Consider the following 26,662-nt stretch of genomic DNA (forward strand, 5'->3'; position numbering starts at 1 on the left):
CCTTACTCACCCATCCAGGATGGTCAAAAGACACCCCCTGGGCTCCTCTCCACAGAGGTTAAGAATTAGAACATACATTCTTACTTATAATCATGCCTTTATTCCTTACGGATAGACAGAGCCAACAGTCTTAAAAAAACATATAGGAGATAAAGACAGGAGGAAGCATAACGTCATATTGTATCTGAGCGGAGCCAAAACGTGTTGCAAATTATATAGTAATATACGAAATACACAAAGACATTCCCAATAACATGACAGCCTTAATTTTCGAATAAAATCGTACACATGTGATCGATAGTGCAAATATAGTGGGTGCCCCCGGCTTCGGTCAACAGACTTCGCAAACAAAACTATGAATATCTTGCGTTTTCCTGACAGCTAGATGGAATGTTTGCTTGGGGCGATTTCCTCTGAATATTAGGATGGTATACTTGAAGATGTTGGATTCATTTAAAATTTGACACACATGGTGAGAGCCGACAGAAATGAATGAGAATAAGGAATATTTATTTAGTATAGAAAAATGCATTAGTAAAATAGCAGTTTCAGTGTCCGTATCATTAGGATTCACTGTGTTGTCATAAAGTAATGTGTTATGTGTTCAAGAGTTACAGAATTAGGTGGTCATTCATACTATACAAACGGGCATATCTTTTGCCTGTCTGACCCTTAGATATACTTGCTGCGAATACACAATTTTATATCAATCAGTCGATCTCCCAAAGGTGATCAAACCTCTTCCAACCCTAATAACCTATGAAGTGTAGATTAAAACCACAATAACTCTCTGGTGTTTGCTGTAACTAACTCAGAGCGATCCTAATGGCCAATGGTACTCCAAATCGGCCCTTGAAGCCCTTCGGACATTACAACTGATTGGCGCGCCAAATGAACACAACGACGTTAGCCTTTTCTCTCCTAATTACATACCCATTACAACACTAATCTCAACTACCAAACACAGAACCTCATCCGAAAATAACCCTTATGTACAAGCTGTCAAAGTCTTTGTACCCTTAAACACTGTTATACTCTTTCAGAAATTGCCCTTTAATGGCAACTGAGAAGCCAGATTCACTCTAAGGACAGTTGCAAGCAGAATAGTGCCTTAATTCTTTGGGTGATAGTGTATTTTAGAATATAATGATCAAGTGTGGGGTGTGGGGTTTTGAAGGAGTTAGCGCGTGACGCACAAAGGCCAAATCACGGCCCTTGCTCGGCGTCAAAGGCCGAATTTGTACTCCAATTATGACGTGACGATCAATACACTGGTCTGATCATTTTGACCAGCTTTTTATTTATATTTTTGAGTTGTTGTATGACCTTATATTTCCTTAAATACTGGTCAGAAATATATGGCTTTAGAAAAAAAAAATATGCACGTAGCTTAGAACTAAGCGATCAATAAAAGATAATATTAGGACACGTTTTGCATTGAAAACATTATTTACTAAAAGCAAGTGAAAATTATCATTACACGATACAAATATTTTAAAATCATCTTATGTAATCATAAAAGTTTATATTTTATCTTTCTATCACTTGTTCCACTGTGCTTTTTGGATACTCAGTTTAAGTTGGAACTAAGCTAAGTTCTTTAATCCTACATTGTACCTATTTCTATAAGGTCTTCTAACGTTAAAATCAAAATTTAGCGACAGTCTAATCACAATACAAGACAATCACTGAATAACAAATGGTTTAAAGATGGGTTCCGTCAAGTCATGACTACTCGATTGATCACTGAGAGCTCGAATGAGAATGGGCGCTAAATCGGGGGAGGGCGCGATCTAATCGAGCCGATTATGATAAATGACCTTTAGGGAACTGTCGTCATGAGAAAACGGATTGAACGAAAACTTTTTGTTATTAATTTGTGTTTGAAATTATGGCTTGAATTCAGAAGTTATTCAAATTATTTCCTTCGTTTCGTTGAACTAAGTTATGACATGAACAATGGAACCTAGAATATTGTATTAGTTTTGTATCGAAGTAGTATTCTATGTGGCCCACTATACATAAGATGACATGACTATGCAAAACAATTTAGTAGTAGGTGTGCATGATACATATGGTACAAAAATAACGATTGATATAAAAAAATGTGTTCTTTGTGATTAAAACTATTATTTGTTGTTAATTATAAATAATTATAAATAAACAAAGCAAATTCTGCTACAACAAAAAATAAATTTCACAGTTCGCTTTCAATATTACAAAAGGGACTAAGGGACCCCAAGCTAAGTGCCACGTTTCGATCAGCATACGGACGGATGGCTGAAATGATTATATTTATATAAGTCTGCCAAGTGCTAATCTGTATGACGCTTCGCCGCACTCGCCGAATAGCTTACATTTCATTTTAAAGAAGGGAATTGAAGCGAATTGAACCTGTTTACTCAGGACGCAGTCGTGGATATAACAACTACACTCGATATGTAAAAGTTGACAATTTGATAAAGGTGGTGATTTCATCAACTTCCGAATGACGGAATTATCTTTAATCTATCTAACAATATGAAAAATCCACATTGAACACACGGAGATAATTCTTCGAAGGTGGTCTATTTGGGCGTTCGAGGGCATATAGGTAAATGGTTTAATTCTACATTTGTGGTGCCCATTTTTTTTATCTTCCATACATCGACTCCTGCTTCTATGTCGACGAATCGTTGAATATGAAAAGTGTATGTTACCCAATATCCCGATTTAACGACGACAAAAACTATAACATCGAACCGTCCATAGGCCAGACATCAGACAAAACCGCATAGGTACTTAAAATATGGTTTCCGCGGGGTTAGGATGTTGTTATATTATTAAGATTTTTAGAAATCTGCACACAGAGTTCTAGTTTCTATGTAACCCGTGAAATTTGTTGGTTCAGAGCAATAAACTGATGTCACCAGCTCATTCATTGTTCCACAAAGACAGCAATATTGCATCCACCGCCCGCTGCGTCTGGTCCAAAACGAAGTTATGTCTTCAGCGGCAAATAGAATCCAAACTAATTACGATTTCGATTTGGACCCAAATTGGTGGGACGTACGTTTCTGCCCGACAATATTGACGATTTTAGTACACAATAACAATTTTACAGAAAGGTACTTTATGTGGGTGCTTCATTTTTTAGGTGGAAATACAATTTATCATACTGAATTGGCATACTCCAAGTACTACTTTTTTAATGGCTATAGACTTATATTATTAGCAATGATAATTTGATAATGAAAATTATTACAAACAATACCCCTCCCATCAAGTTACTTTCTATCAAGGGTTCAATTCTTGATTAACATTTCATTGGATAAGTATATCATGATAAAAAATAATCTTGGTTCGTGCACATAAACGCGAAATTCCGTTTTGAGAATTAGATATTTGAAAATATGCAGACATACAATTGAAATTTGAAAGGTAAGCGTAAAGATCAATAAAAGGAAAAAAACCAGACTAAAAGAAGATTTTGACCGAGTTTTTAGTTTTTAAAATTGGACAAGTGACATTCCTGTCAGCGCTTTATTTTGTGCTTCAGTTGGAAATTCTATCAATTTCAACGTCTGATGTGATTCCTCTTCGACCTGTTTTCCTGCGAAATATTTTTCTCACTTATCCCGCTTCTACCTAAGACATTGTGAATAGCTTTAGATAACTGAATGAATGTATAACAGTATTCTAAGAAGATACCTATATTACCCGATGTTAACCGCATATACTTCATGCCAATACCTAGGTATAACCCCCGTTGCCAGATGGACCTTTAGTCTTAACATATAAGAAGGCAGGTATACATTAATAGACATATTTATATCTCAAAGACTTAATTTGATAATGAATTAATTTCCGTAATATTTTTATAGATTATAATCAATTGCCCAAAAGATTGCCTCAAAACCCGATCAGACTTAGGGTGTACTAAAAAATCAACACTGAATTGGAACATAGAACACATTATACGTAAATTATTTTAAAAGAACGTATGCATTTAGCAAATAGTAAGTCGTGCTGCTATTCCAACTTAGTCTAATTAGCCTTTACATAGAGTTGTTAAAGAACAAACTGTTTCAACTTTAGTAGCTTTTATCAACATAATAACTAAATTACGCTGAAAATAAATACTCGGAAAATGTAGGGAGGCGGATAATGAATATATTTGTTGAAATGCAAACAGTTCTGAATTCAAAATTGAAGGTAATTTCGTGTAATTTGTACGTTCCATTTGACGTAAACATATCCAAACACATAATCGTTTTACGAAGAAAAAGAAAGTTAGAACTTGGTTGTCTACAAATTGGAAAATGTTTTCTGAGCGATATTGTGGTCATGCCTCCTTACAACATGTTTTGGGGAGGTTTCTCGATCAGGTCATGATTGTAAATTTAACTTTTTGATTGGCCTGCGATTTGATTGTTTCTCATAAGTAATTATTATAAATGATGGTATATATCTCGTTTTTACGCATTCCCAGTTGCACCCTCCACCATAATGGTTCGGGGCCTGGGGTCCTCTTTCCACTTTACCTATTTATCTTTCCAATTTTACCGACGTCAAGCCAGGTTTTCTTCAGTCTGCACTTTCTACCTGGATCAGGCGGACATTTGTTACCCAGATAGCTTGACACCAATTCATCAATAATTTTTTTTTGATTGTAACGCACTATCAAGGCAGATATAGATAGGTACCATTATTTATCTTATTTTATTATCGTTTCTTTTTTTATCGGATTTATACGTTTTTCTTCGAAATATAAACAAATGTTGTTAAATTTTATTTTATTTGTATTAGATCTGAATCATAAAAAACAAGTTACCAAATTTTATAAACACAACTTTTCAAACATTACGATTTTTCAAATAATAACAATTAATTGTTGGAATCATATTTCATTTCATTCGCAACTCAGAGGTTAAAATTCGTCACAGGCCATTCTTAAATGTAAAGTATCATTAAAGCACTACTTTATAACATTAACAATAGAGAGTAGGGGGCCTTTTGTTTCAATATGAATGCAGGAATTATTACTACTATTTGCATATTCACCTACCATGTGTAAATTATGCTGGTTTTTATGGCCACACCGTAGAGGGATCGGAATTTAACGAGCTTGCTCAGTCTGGAACGACCGGGATCTAATATTTTTTTATTAACACACTATCTATACTACTACTATATATATAATATATTAATATGAACAATGTATTCTCTCGTCCACATTATATTTGTTTAATTGATATTGTGAAGTTGACGTTGTTGAAGAAAATGCTGCAGTGCAGTTTGTTACCGCTTCTTCTGCACTTACGCCTTGGAAGCGGCAGTAAACTTAGTTTTAAGTAATTTATTTGACGTCAACCAATGTTGTTAAACCATACGTTTTGACAATTATTAAGCGATATGAAGTATCCTATAATAATGAATAAAAATTTTGAATTCTTTTTTATCCTGATGCCTTCTGTCTAGTTTTTCTTAGCCACTCTCGTCTTTGCACATCCCCAGTTGCACGCTCCATTATTGTGCTTCGAGCCTGGGGTCCGTTCCTACCATTCTTTCCACTTTGTCGCATTATCTTCCAATTTTAACGTGAACTCATTACCTCTCGTTAGACGAGATTTTTTGTAAGTTTTAAAAACTCCTATATTCATACAATTTTTGTAAATTTATTTATCCTGTCCTGTCAGCCTATTTATCATGTCTCCTTTCTTAATTTTAGTGATATCTTTAGAAATTACCAGAACCTTTTTACTCTTTCTTATATCTTTTCTACAATCCATGTGAACCTGGAACATACACAAATTAAACAGATTTTAATATCTACGAGTATGTTTCAAATCATCATCAATATAAAGGCATAGATAAGTTGACTTTTCTGGACTGAAGTCTACTCCATAAAGAACAAAGTCGTGATTTATATTTCAAATCCCCTTTATCTAAAATTGTATTTCAAACTTATTTTAACCCCAATTTGTAATGAGCAATATAATTCCTTATAAATCCTTAATTCCTTTGGCTTGGAACTTGAACAGCCGCAGAAAAACGCAATTTTTAAGTTATTGTCCGTTATTAGAGGAATAAACTTCTCGCTCCATTGGAAATACATAATCACGTCTCTTTCCACTGCGAGGTAGACAGGGCCTACAGTTATGAAAAGATTTAAACCCCACGTTCAGATGTACGGCTGAGATTCAATTAATGCCAGGTTGCTAGACCATCGCCTAAAAGAATCGCAAGTTTATTATTACCCTTGATTGATTTTTACAACTCGCTCACTTATTAAACTATCCAAAAGTGTTTAAAACAGCCATACCAATCTGCATCAAGTGTATTATCTATGTAAATTCGCTATGCAGTCCCCCGTTCTAATTACGGCTACTTGTAATGCAATCTATGTACTGTATCAGTTTTTTAGACCTGTTGGTACCTCGTATCTATGGTTACGCCTATCTTTTGCTAAATTATCTAAAGATAAGTAACAGTATTCTGGAAAACGAGGTTATAATTCTGCTTAAAGTAATACGAGGCTGAATTGCAGTATTTTTGGAAGTGTCACGTACCTATTGAAATACTTCCAAATGAAATAATCAGAAATAATAATAATAAAAATTTCGATTTATATGCCATGTCGTTCCCGGCACTATAGAATATGTTCCCATGGATGTCGTAAAATGCGACTACAGGAAAGGGAATTAACTTGGGATTCTTCTTGTAGGCGATGGACTACCGACCTGTCACTATTTGAATCTCAATTTCGTCTTAAGATGAACAGCTGAACGTGTCCTTTCAGTATTTTCTTGACTGGCTCTGTCTACCACGCAAGGGATATAGACGTGATTATGTGTGTGTGTACGAAGATTTAATTCGCAACTAAAACAATACTTTGTTCCAGATCCATATCAAATGTTTGGTCCTACGAGCAGTCGTCTAGCAAACTCAGGTAATATAACTTATTTTATATTTTTTAATAAATGTAAAAGTCTGTTTACAAAAATTTTACAACTATCCACAGACTTGACCACGCAAGGTTCGATGAACTGTTCCACAATTCTATCGATATTCTTACAGGTGAAAGTGGTCAGGGGTGGTAGGTGACCCCTAAGGAAATAGGGTGACCAAGACGCGCGTGACTGGCACGCGAGATCACGATAAAGCCTAACAATTTTATTTCCTTCGCCCTAATTTAAAACAAGAAGGGTTAGTCTCTGATTTTAAAATCTCGTTTGAAAACCGTACGATGTACCATTTTTTAAATTGTTCGCGTATTTAGGGTCTATTCTTAGCCTTATAGCACGCCGGATTGTCAATTTTGTATATAAATTGCAGCAATATACGGCAACACGCAAGATGGCGTCGATAAAACGTCACTTGTTCGTGTGGGAACACTACTACGTCACGAACTTATGTATATTACGCATTTTATCTGTCTGTGATCGGCCCTTGTGAAAATCAAAATGTTAATGGCCTAACTACTTTACATGGAAGGAGGGTACGCCACTCACTTATCACGCCGCTAAATTTATGTAGATTGCTGATATTATATCGTTATTAAGTATTAGTACGTATTGAATACGATATATCGCTCCCTCTCATCTATTGTTGTAATCAAGAATAATGATTCGTGATAACAAAGATAGATAAGAGGGCTGATACCACTACTATTATAACTGGAAATCTTAAGAGTCCTAGAATTACAGTTTTCCTTAACTCGTCTCCCTTATCGCATCCCTTACGAGGTAGACAGAGCCAACGTCTTGAAATCGCGACAGTCATTACACATCGCCTAAAAGGAAAATCCTAAGTATACTTATCTTCTTCTGTTAGATAAAGCGTAAGTTTTTCCTTTTTATTTTATTAACTTTAATTTGGAAAACCACTCACTATGACATTTCAACAACTTTATAAGTCTGCGGTTTCCAATCAAAACTCCGGATAGGCTTAAATTTACTGTAAAATAATTTGTCTGTAACGTAAGGTATTTACTTATTGCGATTCACAAAACCCACAACCAAACTCCACGCGTTATATTACGAATAAATTATTTCATTAAACCCTACCACTGACTGATAATAAAAAAAACATCAACCTTAATCAACGCTTGACCCCCACCTTCGAATTAAAACGTGTAATTTTGCGCCGATAAATCTTTGCTTTGACGCCGTTCAGTCGTACAAAGACAATTAGTGGCACGCGGCAACCCTGGCTGCGTAATTATAAAGAATGGTTCTCACGGGTGTGTCACGAAATTACCTGCCTTTTTGACTTGTGTGATTTTTATTGGCAATACACACTTTTAGTTCAGTGCAGTAACGTGCGGTTTCCTGCACTTTCGAAAGGGAATAATAGATCTTTCTACTATAGATGTCGTAAAAGGCAACTATGCACATTTATCCAGAAAAAGCGTTAAAATAAACGGTGTGTTCCAGCTGCTTATCCTGAGGGGACTTCCTAGCTACCTGTGACTGTCTGAATCTGGGCTTCACCATTGAGACATCAAACCGTCTGTGTCCTTTCTGATATTTCGAGATTGTCTGCTCTGGTTAGTCCATAAGGTCTTTTATTGACATTAACATCGATAACAATGTGGTTATTTTGAAAACGGTAAGCATAGAACTCACCCGACCACAAACCGCGGTTACTGGCTATTGGAAAATCTAAGTGACCGCCAGTCATCCGAACTAGGTGTGTCGGGAGCGGTGTGGTAAATGCCACAAAGGAAAGATCAACGGCCGGCTAAATCTAGTGATTTGTGACATGATATAATTGTGGGAATACAAGGGCTTTTGTCGAAGAGATTCGTTGACTGAAAATGAAAACTATGAAATTACCGATGCTCACATAAATGCTGATAATAAAACATGCTTGCTAATATTGGTAAAGATTTCAACAAAATTTATGCATTTTGTTGGACAACAATAAATCAATTATTCTTATTAATGTTTCAATAAACAAACAACTTTTAATATTTTAAGTAGTTACTTATTTTATCGACAGTTTTTCCAATGGAAGGAAATAATTTGGTAGCTCTCCCTAAACCTAAATTTCAGGAACATTACAATGCCTGCAATATTTTAAACCAAAACGGTGACAAAATGCACAGAGCGAATGCTCGTAGTCACCACACCAGCCAAGACCGCTAACTTGAGCTCGATACCTATACTATACCACCCTGTAAACTTGCACTACACATTAGTAAAACTTAACAACTGAAATAACTTTCATTAATTATGGGACAAGATAACTTTAGTATGTACCTACACAAAATTGCCGATAGACAACAAAACCATAAGGCGTATCCCTAGTGACAAAAAAATTCACATCACATCCCAAACGTCTTAATGGCACGAGGCACAATATTTTGCCGATCGAGGCATTAATTGCGAGGCAAAATCGATGAGCCATGAGTACAATAGATCAGATGAGGCGAGATGCGCCAGCAAACGTTGTGACGTGAAACAGTGGAAACATATAAATCACGGCTTGCTACGCTCGTGTGCACTCGCCTCCATGGTAGGGTCGGCAAATGTTATAAGTTACAAATTCAAGTTATGAATGTGGATGAAGCAAAGGAAGTGTGCAGGGATCGTGGCAAGTGGAAAGAGGTAGTCTCTGCCTACCCCTCCGGGAAAGAGGCGTGATTTTATGTATGTATGTATGTACAAATTCAAAGCGCAGTATGTGCGTGCATATTTGTGTGGAACAAGATATCTTGTATTGGTACTTTCGACAGCTTGTAATTGATACGAGCATACATTTTTATGATGATCTGAAAACCGTAGAGAATATTTTAAATTACTTAAAATTTTCAGCTAAATCATGGGATACGAGCATAAAATTACATTATAAGATATGGATTACATTACAAAATTTTAAAATCATTTACAGCATGAATCATTTATCATTTGACTAGTTAATGAAACTTGTTAAAAATATGATGTTTTGCTAACCGTACAAAGCCGGTTACACACGGCCGCGTTCCGCTCGTGCGCGCAGTAACATAGCCGCCAATATAACGACCCCAAGGGCCCGAAATACCCCACATTACCTAAACTATGTGAAACCCGACTTTTATAGGGGATAGGTTAACGCGAAGTCAACTGTAAGGGAACACGAAAACATTGGCCGTGTGAACCCGCCTTTACCTTTTTTATGTTTAAAAAAAGCACTAACATACATAATGTGGTTCCGAAATATTTTTTTTATCACGTAGATGTCATCTTTATACTCCAAACTTTGACGCCAACACCTGACAATGCAAACGCTGTAAAAAACCGGTCAAGACGGTTTCGCCCACAAAGGATCCCGTACCATTATCACCGTTTCTACCTGTTTATTAAAATCCACCAAATAATTGTTAAAAATTACGTTTAATTGTATGGGAGCCACAGCGGAGAGGACAGACAGCGGAGGCGTAGTAAAAGGGTCCCGTTTTTACCTTTTAGATACCTACGGAACCCTAAAACGAGAAAGACTTTCCTCATCTACAGCACTGGTAAATTAGCGATGCTAGCCAGTAATGGTATAATAGTGCGCACTCTAGCTTTGTGCTTACTTAATGCGATGATAATGGGTGTGCTAGGGATTTTCAAAGTCGGCCAGGTATATATACAAACACACATACTTTAGGTACCCTGCGGAAGACAGAGTCAACAATAAAATAAATAAATGAACGAATGAATGATATGTATGAAATGACCAAACAATTGTTTAACTAACGGCGTAATTGTAAATTTAAATCTTTCTTAGTGTATTTTAGCCATTATTACTTAATTAATTCTGGATAAATGCATTTCATTTACGTTAACCACTTCAATAATAGATAGAGGTTAACAATTCAACTTTGCTGTAGTTTTACCTACTTAATTAAAGGAATGAATTAAAGGACGAAGGGTTTAGTTGGTTCGAATGTCTTCAACGTTTTATTTTTTTATTGTACCACCAACATTGGACCGTGTAAGTAGTTAGATGGTATACTTGGACATTACCTATTAGATCTTATTGGATTGTAAGCAGATTTCACTGTGGTCAAATTCTAGTTTTGGAAATTGGATGGCAATATCCAGATTGGGACAAAGTTCCAAATCCATATTTTATAAAGAAATTCAGTTTCGACTTGGACAAGTTTTGTCCAATTTTCGGACTACGTTTGCCGCGACAGATCTGCACCAGTTAAGTCCCGTGACGGATCACGACCGGTCTCATCTGTTATCAATATTTTTATTGTAATTTGTGAAGTTGACGTTGTTGAAGAAAATGCTGCAGTGCAGTTTATTACCGCTTCTTCTGCACTGACGCCTTGGAAGCGGCAGTAAACTTAGTTTTAAGTAATTTATTTGACGTCAACCAATGTTGTGAAACCAAATGTTTCGACAATTATTAAGCGATATGTTTTATTTTGAATTTTGAATTTTAACACGTTCTAGCAGGCACCATTCCCGGAGTCTCGTAGAAAAAAGTGTTAATTTTATAAATGCGACAGTTTGTGCACCTTTTACCTATCGTTTTGTCTGTCTATAGTTAATTACCCATGGTCGTAACATAGACTACGTCTTATTAGAAAACCCCTCGGAATCATAGCTCCAGACAACACCTAGTTAATTTAAAAAGGCATACGTGTTTCTCTTAAGACTGCACCGAGCATATCACAGGGACTCTGTTTAGGTATTTATCTAGTAGTGTGCGTAACGCACACATCAGCGAGTGTCCGTGTGCTTGGATCGGAACGACCGAAGGGAAAATAGCATAAGTCATTATTTTAAAAATAATTAAAGTCGTAAATAAAACACAATACTAGTGTATAATATTATTTTATTTTAAACCTACCTAGTTTCATTACACCGAAAGAAGTACAGTTGACATAAGTATACTTTCATTTATTTATCAAAATATTACAAAATATTCACAACAGCTTCGTCAACATCAAGGCAACACAAAATAGAAAAAATCACCAAACAAACAAACACATTTAATCAAAAATACCACCCCGGACTGCACCCGGCTCAAAAGTACCCATTAAACTTGCCGCATTCCCTCTTTGGATAGCTATGGAGAGCCTTTGCACCAGGTACCATCCCGAGCGGTAGTCATAACCACGTGCCTACTATTACAGTAGTATACTTCTATTACAAATACGGGTTTGAACTTATTTGAACCCTGGTCAGGTCAACATAGAAAATTATCTTTTTTCAGATTGGCCTGGGTCTTGAATACAAATTCAAAATTTTTATTCATTATTATAGGATACTTCATATCGCTTAATAATTGTCAAAACGTATGGTTTAACAACATTGGTTGACGTCAAATAAATTACTTAAAACTAAGTTTACTGCCGCTTCCAAGGCGTAAGTGCAGAAGAAGCGGTAACAAACTGCACTGCAGCATTTTCTTCAACAACGTCAACTTCACAATATCAATTAAACTTAGAATAGGATGTGGACGAGAGAATACATTGTTCAGATTAATATAATTATATGAGATTTAAATGAATATATATACATATATATATACATATATATATACATATATATATATATATATATATGTATATATATATATATATATATATATATATATATTTATGTTATAAAATATAGTATCCTTGAGTTAGTATTCCATAAACAAGTTTTAAACTTGCTTTCAGATAACTCAATCTGTGTGATTTATCCCTATTTATTTTTATTTATTTATTATTATATTGCAATTAGCAAATTAAAAAAACTGAATTAAATTTTATAACAAAATTTAAGGTTTTAAAATCTTGTGCGTTCATTTAATTAACCGACTTTATTACCGTTTTTATTCGCGTCCTTTCTCAAGCATTAGTGTCTATCTTTTTACCAAATTTCATGAAAAGCGGGTCAGCGGATTTGGAGTTAAAGCTTAAGGTGAAGTCCGTCTAGGAAAGTGACGCATAACTAACAAACAAACAATTAATTTTCTAAAAAAAGGAGGGTACCGTCTCTCAAGTAAAATTAAGTAATCAGGTAAGGCAAACTTATTTTGAATTAGTTTCATTGGGTACTCGCTTATCTTATTTTTTTCGTTTCCGTTTTGTTTCTCTGGTTGTTTCATCTAGTTTCCGCTTAACTTCTTTAGTGTTTCTATTTTCAATTGCTTCCAGAATATGTTTCGGTTCTTTAATTTCCATCTGTCTATCTAATCTTGAATCAATTAGTTCTGGAAGGAGGCAACTAAAATAAAACTTTATTAATTTTTCTTCCATATCATTCCAAAAAAGTAAATCTTCTTCTATCATTTCTATCTTCATATCTACATTTGTCCAAACAGCAAATATGCATGTTTTTCGTTGTGCAATGTGAATTTGTCCCTGCGCTTGGAAAAACCAATCATGTCTTTTATTTAAAACAGTATTTCCGTCTTTACTGATTTTCCAAAAAAGAATTTTTTTCGTTTTAATAGCATCGTCGACACTTAGATCCCGAGCCGCATATGGACATTTTATTTCCACAATTTTATCGTCTTCCACAAGTCCATCTGGGCTTGCACCTAAGAATGGCAAATTTTGGTCAATAAATAGACCACACGATTTAATAGGCTTCTTTAGATGACATTCTAGTTGTTCGCGTGCAAGAGCTTCATGACTTTGTCCATAACTAATTGATTTGACATGCTCCAAATTCTTTTCAGTCACCAGATTTTTAACTAAAGGCCCACATTTAATAAGTCCTCGTTTGCACACTTTGCCAAACACAGAAGCCGTAAGACGTAGTTTCCTTTCTTGGCGCCATTCCATAGATTCAGCCTGCAAGATAGTTCTTCTTTCTAGTGCCTGACGGTCTTCTTCACTTAAAGTCATGGTTTTTAAGTGCTCTGTTTTGGCAAAATCAAAATCAGCCTCACTTAAGTCAGGTTTTTGACAAGCCTCGCCATAGTTTTCGTCATTATTTCGATTATTAGACTTTTTGCGATTTTGGTTAGATTTGCGACATTTAAAAATTATCCGTTTTACGGAAGACATTCTCTTCAAATTCCTTTGCATTTCAAGACGTTTAATTAATTTATTTGGACTTCGCAAAAATATATTTTTATTGATGTAAGTTTGTGGTTGCTTTGAATTAAAGGAAACAACTGATGCTGCACATCTTCCAGAATATGACTGTCTGCCCGAATAATTAATGCGTTTTCCTCCAATAAACTTAGCAATAATACTATTGAAAACCTCTGCTATATTGCTATTCACACAGTGTATTAGACTTTTTGCATTATTCACCAACCTAGAAAGGATTTTTGTTATGGCTGAAAAAATAAAACCACCGTCTTTACTTTTCATTGCTAGCACAACATTTTCTTCTGGCGCTTCATCTTCGATAAGTTTCTTGCAATAATACGGTTTGCATGAAGCATGGTTACCAAAGACATGATGCGGCGCATTCAACAAATCATTTTTTAGTTCAAGAACTTTTTCCTCAAAAGTTATATTTTTAGCACCTATATGTTTTACTGCTCCATTAACACACCGCCTCAAACGCAATATATTGTTTTGTACAGCTCTTCGATACTTTATTGGGTAGTTTGTATTCCTGGTCAGCTCGTCCAACTTCGTACAGTAATTCCTTAATAGATGATTGGTGCACTCAATCTTTTCCACTAACAAATTTCCATAAGGTTTAGCTCTTAAAATGTTGCTATGTGTACTTGAATCCCCATCAGCTATAAGTCTAGAGTATATCAATTTGTGCGTTTCTACGGAAGTTTTAAATCCTTCAACCAAGGCTGTTGCTTCCATACCGCTCGAGGAACCCGTATAATTTTTAAAACAAATGTGCTCTGGTGTTGCCTCTTTTTTATTTTCCGCTCGAGCACAAACCATGCAATATTTATTTTTCACCGCCATATACAAAACTTTTTTCGTCTTATACCCTATTATTACAGCGGCACCTGACAATGCATTAAAGTTTTTTCTGTATGATCTTTTTGACCAGCAAGCATCTGCAACCACTGTTATCATTGGTATTCCATTTGAATCAACTTCTCCATTAATTATAGCTAAATCATACTCTTCTTTAGCTGCATCTGCCATGCTTTTTTCTTTCGCTAGTTCCCATAATTCGCAGACCTTGGTATGGCACTTTGCATATAATTTATCAGACATACATGGTATGTTGAGACTGGCTGAAACAAGTTCCAATCCTGAAAACCCCGCACCTATAGACATAAAACTGCTTACAACATTATCGTTTAGGTCGAGATCCATGTTGTTATCAGAATCAGGACAATTTTTTAATTTGAATGACTCATTACACATTTGACATTTAAAATGAAATATTGAACGAAACCCTTTTTTTACTTCTTTCTTAAGTTTTAAGCAATTTAAATTACAACCAAATGCCGTGCTATGATTAGAAATTTGTTGTAGTTGTTGAAAAATGTACGCAAAATCTATAATTCTATTTCCAGTTATTACAATTTCCTCTTGCTCTTTATTTTCCTTTTCTATAATAAGTTTAGTATCAGATGTATCTTCTAGTGATTCCTAGAAAGAAAAAATAATCGTATGTAATCAGAATAATAATCTCTATCGAAAATATGTTATTAAATTATAGACCATAAGAATACTGACCTGTTTATCAATATCTGATATGTTCAAGCCTAAACTGTTTGGCGCTTCACCATCTTCGTTGCCTGCTTTGTTTCTATTCCTAAAATATAAAAATTGTAAGTTAGACATTTATTATTATCATAGTTGTATGTAATAGGGTACAACGAGTATTCAAAAACCTGACAAATACAAAAAAATTTTTTAGGAGAATACTTGACGATGATGGTTGATAATGTCGTCATGCTTCATGCAAACCGTATTATTTGCAAGAAACTTACTGAAAATGAAGCGGCAGAAGAAAATATTGTACCAGCAATGAAAATAATGGCGAGGATTGTCAAAAACCTGACCTAAGCGATGCAGATTTTAAATTTTCCAAAACAGAGCACTTAAAAAGCATAACTTTTTGTGAAGAAAATCGTCAGTCACTTGAAAGAAGAACCATCATGCAGGCTGAATCAATGGAATGGCGCCAAGAAAAAAAACTACGGCTTTCGGCTTCTTTGTTTGGCAAAGTATGCATCCTAAAGAGGACTTGATAACCTGGTGCCTGAAAAGAGTTTGGGGCATGTGAAATCAATAAATAATGGACCAAATCATGAAGTTCTTGCACTAGTCTAGAAATCTGAGAAAAACAAAAATGTCATTTTTGTGACAATATTTGATGCTGATATACATATATTATGTTATCGACCAAATGATAATTTGGGCATTATGCATACTGCCCAAAGAGAGAGCAATGGCAGCATTAAAAATCTAACACCAGTGTTAGCCACTTACACACACAAAAAACATAAAAATTTATACATACTTAATTATAGTCTCTTTTTTCTTGAATTTCGATTTGCTGACTAATTTATAATATTTTTGTTTACGTTTCCCCATTTTACTGAAATAAAAAAAAAATTATTAAGACAATAAAGTAAAATAATTCATACTTGATTAGACTTGAAAAATTCCAAAAGAATACTTACCTCGTTTTACCGTGGCGTTCACTAGACGACGGGGCGACAGGCCGGCGCGCGACGGGAATATTTTTCGGTAAAAAAGTGACGTGAGATCGCTCTGAACTCTTGTGGCCGACTGAAGCGCTGAGCCCGCGCGCTGTATATTTAAATCGACGCGCGGCCGCCATAGTAAAATGTATGGAGATTTTTATACACTATTTGATAAATACGTATTTAAATAATCGGACAATAATTTAAATATTTAAAACGGACAAACTGTACATTAGACATTAAGGTATTGTGTCAATTGAAAATATTGTTAGTTTTCAACTTTTATCAAATAAAAAAGCCCTTAACGGCAGCATACGTTTTGGCAGTTATCGACCAACTTTACGTAATTATGTAGGCTTATATATTGATATTTTTTAGTTTTTTCCACGGACTAATTCTTAACATATTCATTGTGATGGTAAATGTATTTTTTTTATGTTTATTGAACTAAAACTTTAGAAGTTATCAACTAAACGGTGAGTGCCTGTTTTGGCATTTTTGCTCGATGCAGTCTTAAGGTGAACACAATACACATACACTTAAAACAATATGTTCATACCGCAATTAGGGGCTATTTCGTCATAATTCAGACCGAGGCGATAAAACAACGATCGTTACTAGGAGCCATTACAGGGAGCGGTAAGATTACGCACCTAATCATGGGGTTGCCACATTCCAATTTGAATAACTAATTTTATGCCATTTATTCCTTGAGGCATACGTGCACTTTTTTAAATTGATAAAAAAGGTCACCTCGACTTCAGTCGGTCATACATAAATTGTTTAATACATACACCCACACGTTTTCCCGGCGGGATAGGTACAGCAGATACAACATCTCTCCGCTTGCTATAATCAAATTTGTTTTACTTACATATAGACTTTCCTGTTGCAGGATCAGGCCAAATCCAGTTGTGGCAGTTCCTCTTAGAGCTACTGAGTGACTCCAGCAACGCTGGCTGCATCACCTGGGAAGGGACTAACGGAGAGTTCAAACTGACGGACCCAGATGAAGTGGCCCGACGGTGGGGCGAAAGGAAATCCAAGCCAAATATGAACTACGACAAGCTAAGCAGGGCACTGAGGTAACAAGAAATAGGGTAAAATTATACATGCCATGCGACTGCCGGGTACCCGATTTTGCCGCGCGACTGCTCTTTGTTTGCGACTTCTATTTTTTAATTTTAAATGTGTGTTCTTTATTTAAAGTAAGTTTCAGATTACACAATTTAATCTCTCCAAAGTTTTGATTTCATGGACTCTCCATTAATTAAGATTTGAGTACATAGTTGTTCTTCACTCCGTAATAAAAAATATTACCTTGTCCCCAATAATTAACTTGCACTTATTGATTCACTGTTAAGATCCATGATTTACACTATCTCTTCCAAAAGTTAGGAACATTTGATTCTTCAGCTATTCCAATGTTAATATTAATTGCACAGAAGCTCCTTGTGATCTGAAACTGGCTTATTCTTTGTTTAAACTCTTATGTGACATTTTAACTCTTTGCGCAGATATTACTACGACAAAAACATAATGACCAAGGTCCATGGGAAAAGATATGCGTACAAGTTCGATTTCCAAGGCTTGGCTGCGGCCACGCAACCAGCGGCTAGCGATCCCGCTTATAAGTACCAGAGCGACCTCTTTATGAGTTCGTATCACCACTCGGCGAAACTCTCGTCTTTCATGGCCCCACACGCCGCGATGCCAACGTCGACAGGTGAGAGTTATTTATTAAAAATATTTTAATAATCACATTATTTAAATTGTATTTTTAAAAATGTGTCGTATGTTTGTTTTCAAACTTGAAATTAAGAAAAATATTTTAATTTCTTAATTACATGTTAAAAATTATGCTATTGCGAATATAACAAGTGGCATAATTATTTCCAAATTAAATACGTATTTTCTAACAGAAAATGTCTTTCTTCAAACGAAGAAAAAGATCGCCCAGAAGAAATAATATTAAAATGAAGCCTACATCAAAAAAAAATTAAATGAATGTTTAGGACTAAACTTTCAAATCCAACTTTGTGTTCCAGTCCTATTGTAAGATTTTTTTTAAAATAAGTAGTGCCTTTACACACAATTTTCCTTATGTCTATTTTTTATTTCATATTCTATCGAATATAAATAAACATATTAAAATTTAACTCTCAACAATACATGTCACCGTAAATGGTTGGATAATGCTATGCACCCTTCAGAGGCAGTGCGTTTCGGTTTGCACTAACTTGCTAGTGTAAATATTGGCATACTACTTCACCAGAGATGTAGTGGGAGTGGCAGAAGATTCTCGACTTAATGGAATAATGTTGCCATGACAAAAAGTGTAACAATTCCTTAAAAATTCCTTTAAAAATACTCTCGTATTTGATGTGAAACTTTTTTGGTCAATATTTGTCCAGACATTTATTGAAACCAATGACCAATAATATGTTTAGAATTTTTTTATTACCCTTTCAGTAATGATATTACCCTTAAAAATCTAAACGTTGCCTCGTTGGCATAATGCTTTCTGTGGTCTTACTTGTAAGTTCCTAAACACGGGTAAAAACTAAGTTCAAGGATCAATCGTTAACTTGCTTGTCTTGTGAAAAAAGTTTACCGGAAATAGCATAAGTAGATATTCCAAATTAAATGAAAGTCATCTTTTAATACAACAAAATTGCTATATTTGGAAATAATTAACGTATACTAATATTTGTAAACTCTATGTGGCGCGAATATTGCTTGCATTTTTATTAATTTGTTCAATGAACATAGTATATTATTATTATTATATTTTATTTAATGTCTTTCTTCTTGTCCATATTTGAAATTTTCTATATACGGTTCGCTTGTAATACATCATTACTATGAAAAATAAGTTCTTATCTAATTTAGCATTGAAATATTTTATTTTAATTCAATTCCTATATTTGTTAAATGTGTTCAGATTATTCATATTTAGCAAATGAATGAATAAAATTGAATTATTTTCCAAATCCAATCTTTTTGCAACTGGAAAAAAAAACTAGAGTGTCCTCCGACATTCGGGATCCGATTTTAATTCGATTTTCATTCGCATATTGAAATTTTAATAAGTGCCTCTGTGATCTCAAGGCTTCTCTGACTGAAGCCAGCAAATTATTGTTCCAGCGTCAATATTCCCATCTGCTTCGTGGGGCAACTGGGGTGGTGGGGGCAGCAACCTCTACTCCCCCCACTCTATGGCGCCCCCCCACGTGACGTCACATCTGGGCTCCTACCCGCACTACGCATGACCAGCCCTTTAAACTGAACGAGAAATTAATTTATTTTCGGAAAATTATTTTACAAAAATTGAACTCCCATTTTGTCGGCAGTAGTTTAAGATTCGTATTCGTTCGTCTTTCTAAGTCGTTGAAGTCTTTCGTATGTGAATACAAGTGCACACTGTAATATGACTATTGGTCACTGTAATAATCAGAAGCAGTCAATCGGCCTTTAAATATTACTGTGTGCATTCACTTTTAAATTTCAATTTTATTATTAAACATAACTGAAAAATTATAAAAAAAAATTGCTGTAAGTATATTTATTTTATTTTTTTAGCATACTTAATATACCTACATGTGGAAGACTCCTACTGTAATTTTGTGTTAAAAAATTATTTGTGAAATTGTCGAGTAAATAAAAAGGAATGGAACTGCAAGACTAGTCTTTATCAGAGAATGATGTAAATAGTAGATATTCATTGAATAAGTAGAATTATTTATTTAGTATATCAAAATAATTAAAATTTATTGGTCGTATGAATAAATGTAAAAGTGACTAATATTCCCAATCGCGTGTGTATCTTAGCGTTTTGAAATAACAAGGTGTTTCATTGGCTTAAAAAATTTGTACGTGACAATACGTGATGGAGATAGGTATGTGAAGAAAAACTGGTATTTTAATTTTATAACAACATATCATTAACCAATATTTTCTTATTAAATGTGAATGTAATATGAAGATGCTGTTTAAATTATTTTGTTTAAGCATTAAAAATAACCATGATTACAAATATTATGGGATATTTTTGATTTTATTTCAATTGCGAAAATCTAGTTATTTCAAGAAGCTATTTTGAAAATATTTGATACTCAAAACACACGTTAGCCATATAAACTTATGATTGGTGATATTTTACTCAGTATTAATAATCTGTAAAATAAATTTTAATTAACGTAAGTTACTAGTTAAAATAAAATACAAAATCTATATCATCATGACGCTCAATTTTTGTGTTTCTTCCAAATGGTGATTTTGAAATCCGTGTAATAAAATCCTTAAAAAAATAGAAATAATAGTACCTAGTCTACATTTTACTCCGTATCAAATTTAGCGTACCTAACAAATATTGTCAAATTATTGTGTGGAATACAAACTTTAAAGGTCAATCAAGCTTTTCCATAGAAATATATACAGACATCACAGAAATAAGGATTTTATGTCCGTATCTCAAACCAGAAACCTATAATTCTGTACTATACCTACTTAAATAAAACAGTTAAAAACACTCGATTATTAAATGTAATTTTTAAAAACATATTCTGTGACCAGGTACGGGCGACTTTTTTTTTGATAACTCCTTATTTAAAAATACAAAGTTATACTAAAATGACCACATTTAAAAAAAAATATGAGATTTTTATGCGGCTGACAATATAATTAATTAATTTGGCGCTAAATAAATTCAAAAAGTGGCATTAAGCTTTCGATAGGTATTTAGTATTTATTTGCAAATCTTATTAGAAAAACGTATCTTTCTATTTTTAACATAGCTGAACTTTTTTTTAGTATGGACAAATACTTTATTGAAATGGCAATAAAATCTTAAAAGTTTATTAAACCTATTTATTGGAATACGACTGAAACTAAACACAAAATATAGCATTGCAAACCTTACACCTTGCAACTATACAACTACTCTATTTTATTTTATCCGATGTGAGCGAAAAAATGTAGATATTTAATCATGTTATTTTTGTTTCACTGACTCGCCCCATACGATTTAAAAAAAATTGTAATCAATCATCAACTGTACATAAAATAGATTTATTTGAAAAGTGCAATCGTACTAGTACCTAATTTATGAAACTAGTGTAGTTAAAAATTTAATTCTAATTAATTTATACCCTGAATAAATTATTTGAAAATGTTATGTATTATTTAATTTTTATTATAGGCTTTCACAATATTACAGTATTGAGACTTTAACCTGTGAGTGACAGATTGATAAGTTTTAAAAAAGAAAATCGTTTTAAAATAAAACAATAATTTTAATAGGATTTTAGTTTATATTAAATTTTACAATGAAATATCAAATTACCTATTTGTGATCTAGATTATCCATAGTCATTTGAATTTTATTTATTTAAATTTTATTTTACTTTATTTTTAATGCATGTGTCAATATAATAAAATCATTTAGTCGTAGAGTATCATTGTATAGATGTTATTGTAATTGAAAAAAAAATAAAAGGAATGAAATGTCGTTTATTTATTTTTACATGATTTCTGCATCAAGTCGACACTTGTCGCGAAATGGCAGACAGCCCTTTAGAAATCGGATTACGGATAATATCTACCTATATTAAGTATTTCGATTTCTGTGGGCAGTCCCTAAAAAATTACATACCTTTACACAAATGTCACATCTTTATCTCTTGTGGGGTAAGACACAGCCAATTATTACAAGAGACTAGGGTTTTGTTTAGCTTAATGGCAATGATGAAATTTAGGGATAGTGATCGGTGGTTGGCCTAGGTACAATACTTTGAATGACATCAATGTATTTCGTTAGAGAAACAGCTGACACACATTATGTCTTTCCCTGCTACCAAAACAAAAGAAAGAAGTAAAATATTAAATACAAACATAATAATATATCAAACGCCGACAGTCTTTAAAAAACTGAAAGGCCACGTTCAGTTGAGATTTAGAATTTGGCAGGTTGCTATCCCAGCTCTTAAAAATATGCCAAATTCTCTCCCTTGGTTGACTTACAATCTGCGTGGGAAGAGAAGCAGTTGGTAGTTTGGCACATACTGTCATAATATATGTATATTATATTACTAATACCAGACCAGCATGGAAGTTTGCACTAGAATAATGTGCCTTATCCCTTACCTTTTGTGACATTCGTTCGAATCTCTATTCTATTACAGGCTTAAAATTTTTACCACAATTCCCTATATGCTGCGGATACCGCGGTCGTTAACGCCAAAAGCTGAGGTTTGGAAGAAAGTATGATATAGGTAAATCCTAAGTTAATTAAGATTTCTGTGGGTCGCTTCGTTTTTGAGGGAAGCTGCAATTCACAAGTCACTTCCGTTTGGCCACAGATTATAGAGGTAAAAATTTGCTAGACATAACCTAATAATTGGGTTTAGAGGATTAAAAATAAACGCACGTAAAAAGGGAACACTCCATATCTTTCTCTGGTTGTCGTAGGAACACTCCAAACTATTATAACAAAGTTTATTTAATCTCCTTGTATGAATACAAGGGAATTAGAAATACTTGACAAAATAATTCAGAAGAGATTGATTTAGTTACCTTCTCGTTAATGGGAGAAATGAATAGAGGCCAAAAATGTCTTCCATTTTAAAAATTCTATTCTATAAGTTTGGGAACAATTGATGTAGATAACGATACGATACATAAGATAACGATGTTTATTATGCATTCAAAATAAATATATATTTTTGTTACCACTAGCGACATCTGTCTTAGAAATCAATTATTATTAAGTCAGTCTTGTTAAACTAGATGTCGCTTCTTTCACTTTTAGTTTGTACATTATTCCAAAGATGGCGTTAAAATAAAAATGATATCCTTTGACTTCAGCGACGGATTGAACAACAAAATGGCCGCCCTTTAAAGCAGAAATGAACCTTGCATTTTATTTTAATGAACTTGGTATAGATGGCTCTGATTACCATTCCACTTTAACAATTTGTTAACATTGATTGCTTTGTGGTAATTGTGTTATATAGTATCGATGTGGTATCGATTGATATCATGACCTGAGATCATGATCTATGAATGATAGATGATAATTAATATATTAAAAACTTTCCGTGTGATTAACTGACTGACAGACAACGCATAGCATAATGTCAAACCGCTAGGTCTCTTCCAACTCGAAATTACCGGGATTTAGACTTACTTACTTACCTTATTTTGTCGACAGGAATTAACGGGATTTTTGTTTCAAGTATATCAAAAAGTAAATCCCTTTAACATTTCCATTGAAATATTTACACCATGCACGCTCATTGACAACTAATTCAATAAAACCTCTATGAGTTAAACGTTTTTATTACTAAATTTATCCTTGAGCTACCCATAAAATTTTCTAAATTAAATCTCGTTACATGAATTGTCATATTTGAAATTTTTATTATTGACAAGTTATAAAGTCAAGATTACCAAGCATCTCAGCTATTCAGTTTCAAGAGGCAAAATAAAAGAGATTTAAAAAATATTTGCCACGTTTTATTATGATAGGGTTTAGACATATTTTGAATGGGCTCAACCGAAGCAGGGGAGTGCTTTCAAAGGTTAGGCCTCCAATGAAGACTCAAATCAGGCACCACGATGACCACGGACCTCCGGCGCCATTCGACAATATGCCATTCAATGTTACCAATAGGTAAAATACCTACATTTTTTACCGCTTTCGACAAAAAGTTGGTTTTCGGGTTAACCTGTATGTATATCTGTTTATACGCGATTACCTTGCGTTTCCCTGAACCGATTTTGATGCGGTTTTCAGGAAAGTGTTTGAAACACTTAGGATAAGGTTTGAGAAATTTAACAAAAAGTATAATATCAATTGAAGGCGGTTCTCTTTTTACAAAAGTTATTATCTTCCTGCTGATCCTCAGGATGATGCTTAAATTCAAGACGAATAAGGTCAGATCAAGTGTACCCTAAACATTATGTTTATACATATTCATATAACCCCCTTGAATATGGATGAACTCGTAGGGATTGCGGTAAACAAGGATATGATTTGTCTGGTAATGAAACATGAGATGGCGATTTATTTTATGGTTTCCCTATGATAATCCAAATTTTCATAGAATTATTCTTTATTGCAGGTACATCACTGCAGTGTTCTTCGGTATATTCTTTGGTATTGGCTTGTGGGCTCCTTTTCTTATAGTTTGGTATTCCATGGCAAAGAGAACATTGTAATCCATTGCATTTGTTAAAAATTACAATTATTTTGTATCTACGAAGCAATTTTCTTTGTGAAAATAACAATGGTAATTACAAGCTAGTTTAAAGTTAATAATGTAGTTTACTTAAACTCTAATATACTTAAATTTTTAACCAGATACTCTTAATCCTGACTGGAGCACATTAGAATCATTTCAACAGAGACCTTATATTAGAAAAATATTTCTTGTACACCCTCTAAATAAAACCAAAACAATTGAACTAATAATTTATTACAGAAGCATTACTATACAATAAAAACTCAAGGCCAGGATGGTGGGTCACCCTCCTTTACTCTTCCTCCGTACAGACAAGACTTATCCCTGAACTTGGTCATACGTAGAGTTTCCTGGTCATCCAAGAACTTGCCAATAAAGAACCCAGTTAAGGGTACAGCAAACCATATGTATTGAGTAGTGATGCCAAACAGGCCCATTTTAGTTCTGCTGCCGCTTCTTCCACTCCTGGGTATGACTCCAGTCAAAGTAGATAGCAGCAATGGCTAGTGTTGGGAACGTTATGCTCACCAGGTTCCGCTTCAAGAAATTTCCAATCGCCATAAAACTATAAAAATTGAAATTAATTATCTTTTTTCAAAGAATACAATGAATTTTTTTATTGAGAATCTAATTGCTGTATCTAATTAAACTCATAAAAAAAAATATGATTGTCACAATTGGGTGCAGCATAGTCAAGAAAAATTTGTAAAAAGAAAGGGGAACTGAAGGTTCTTCTTGAAATTTATATTTTAGAAGTTATTACCGAAAATCTTAAATATGTCTGATTTATACCATTTTTAATAAAATATTCTTCATACCAAAGTACCAAAGTACCCTTCCACTATCAAACCCTTACAAAATATATAACACTATTCAAATTCAAAGTCTACACCTACTTGAAATTATATATACTTATTATATATGTGACTGTGTCTACACCTACATTACTGAAAATTTCACAATACATAACCAATAAGGTATGACAGTCTAACCAAGAAAGAAATTATTTACAAGAGCGTAAGATTATGCAATTGTAGAGATGAGTTAATGATTAACATGGAATTAATTTTGCTGATTTCATAATATCTACAGAGCAAGTATACTTATTGTGCACATCTTACATAAATTCAAAGATTTACGTATAAGAAAAACATGACAATTGAAAAGTCCAGTTATATAACAGATACTACATGTGATAGAAATACACTTTTGGAAAATTCTTATAGATTTGTGTCGTGTATGAAACCCTAAGTATTACGTACTAAAAACACAATAAAATAAAGAAAGAAGAAATGTGTGGAATATAAATAGAGTTCTGAGCATAGCGTACGACGCTAAATATTTATTATCAAATCTAACTAAAGCAAACCTTTAAAATAATAAAACAAAGTTACATCTACTTATTATTTATGTAAAATTTATTTGAATTAATTTACTAACCTATTCTTCCTTTGATGATTTCTAGAAATTAGGATGTTTTTTAATTATAATTTTTTTTGGAACTGTCAACGTCAGTAAAGTTTATGTACTAAAGGGGCCTGTTCACTTTATCATTTGTCGTTGCGATCTGCTTCTGCGGGTCCAAATTGTTAAGTGAGTAGCATGTCGCAATAAAATTTTAGTGAGCTATTTACAACTTAAATTCACCAAGTTTGTTATGGCACATGGAACATGGCTTTTTTTCTCTCTTGTTATCTTTTTGGTTGTCCGAAATTATAAAAAAGAGAAATGTAACAGACAATCGCAATATCAGCGGCAGGCAACTGTCACTGGAGCCAATTTTCCAGTAGGTAAGTAAAAACGGTTACTACGGTCGAATATTAGCAAATTGCATGCGCCTTACTTGCGATTCGCAAAATATAAGATTCTCA

General features: G+C 33.9%; 3 protein-coding genes across 3 annotated transcripts in view; 1 reads left to right on the forward strand and 2 right to left on the reverse strand.

Moving 5' to 3' along the window:
* Positions 1 to 19,820, forward strand: part of LOC106130618 (DNA-binding protein D-ETS-3) — a 70,715-nt gene extending 50,895 nt beyond the window's left edge. Inside the window, exons 6-9 of the mRNA XM_060953740.1 lie at positions 6,884 to 6,931; positions 17,444 to 17,633; positions 18,066 to 18,274; positions 19,696 to 19,820. Coding sequence (XP_060809723.1) covers positions 6,884 to 6,931; positions 17,444 to 17,633; positions 18,066 to 18,274; positions 19,696 to 19,820 — 572 coding nt within the window. The remainder of the gene's footprint in view (positions 1 to 6,883; positions 6,932 to 17,443; positions 17,634 to 18,065; positions 18,275 to 19,695) is intronic.
* LOC132903953 (uncharacterized) lies at positions 12,627 to 16,685 on the reverse strand. The gene is made up of 4 exons (XM_060953679.1): positions 16,525 to 16,685; positions 16,362 to 16,439; positions 15,572 to 15,650; positions 12,627 to 15,484 (listed from the first exon to the last, which is right to left on the reverse strand). The coding sequence occupies exons 1-4, from the start codon at positions 16,683 to 16,685 to the stop codon at positions 13,022 to 13,024; spliced, it is 2,781 nt and encodes a 926-aa protein (XP_060809662.1). The 3' UTR covers positions 12,627 to 13,021.
* Positions 19,821 to 25,008: 5,188 nt separating the features above from the next.
* Positions 25,009 to 26,390, reverse strand: LOC106130539 (uncharacterized). The gene is made up of 2 exons (XM_013329393.2): positions 26,232 to 26,390; positions 25,009 to 25,356 (listed from the first exon to the last, which is right to left on the reverse strand). Exon 2 carries the CDS (start codon positions 25,226 to 25,228, stop codon positions 25,055 to 25,057), a length of 174 nt encoding a protein of 57 aa, XP_013184847.1. The 5' UTR covers positions 25,229 to 25,356; positions 26,232 to 26,390; the 3' UTR covers positions 25,009 to 25,054.
* Positions 26,391 to 26,662: the final 272 nt, after the last annotated feature.

Source organism: Amyelois transitella, chromosome Z, assembly GCF_032362555.1.
Source record: "Amyelois transitella isolate CPQ chromosome Z, ilAmyTran1.1, whole genome shotgun sequence".
In the NCBI taxonomy this organism is placed as follows: Eukaryota; Metazoa; Arthropoda; class Insecta; order Lepidoptera; family Pyralidae; genus Amyelois; species Amyelois transitella.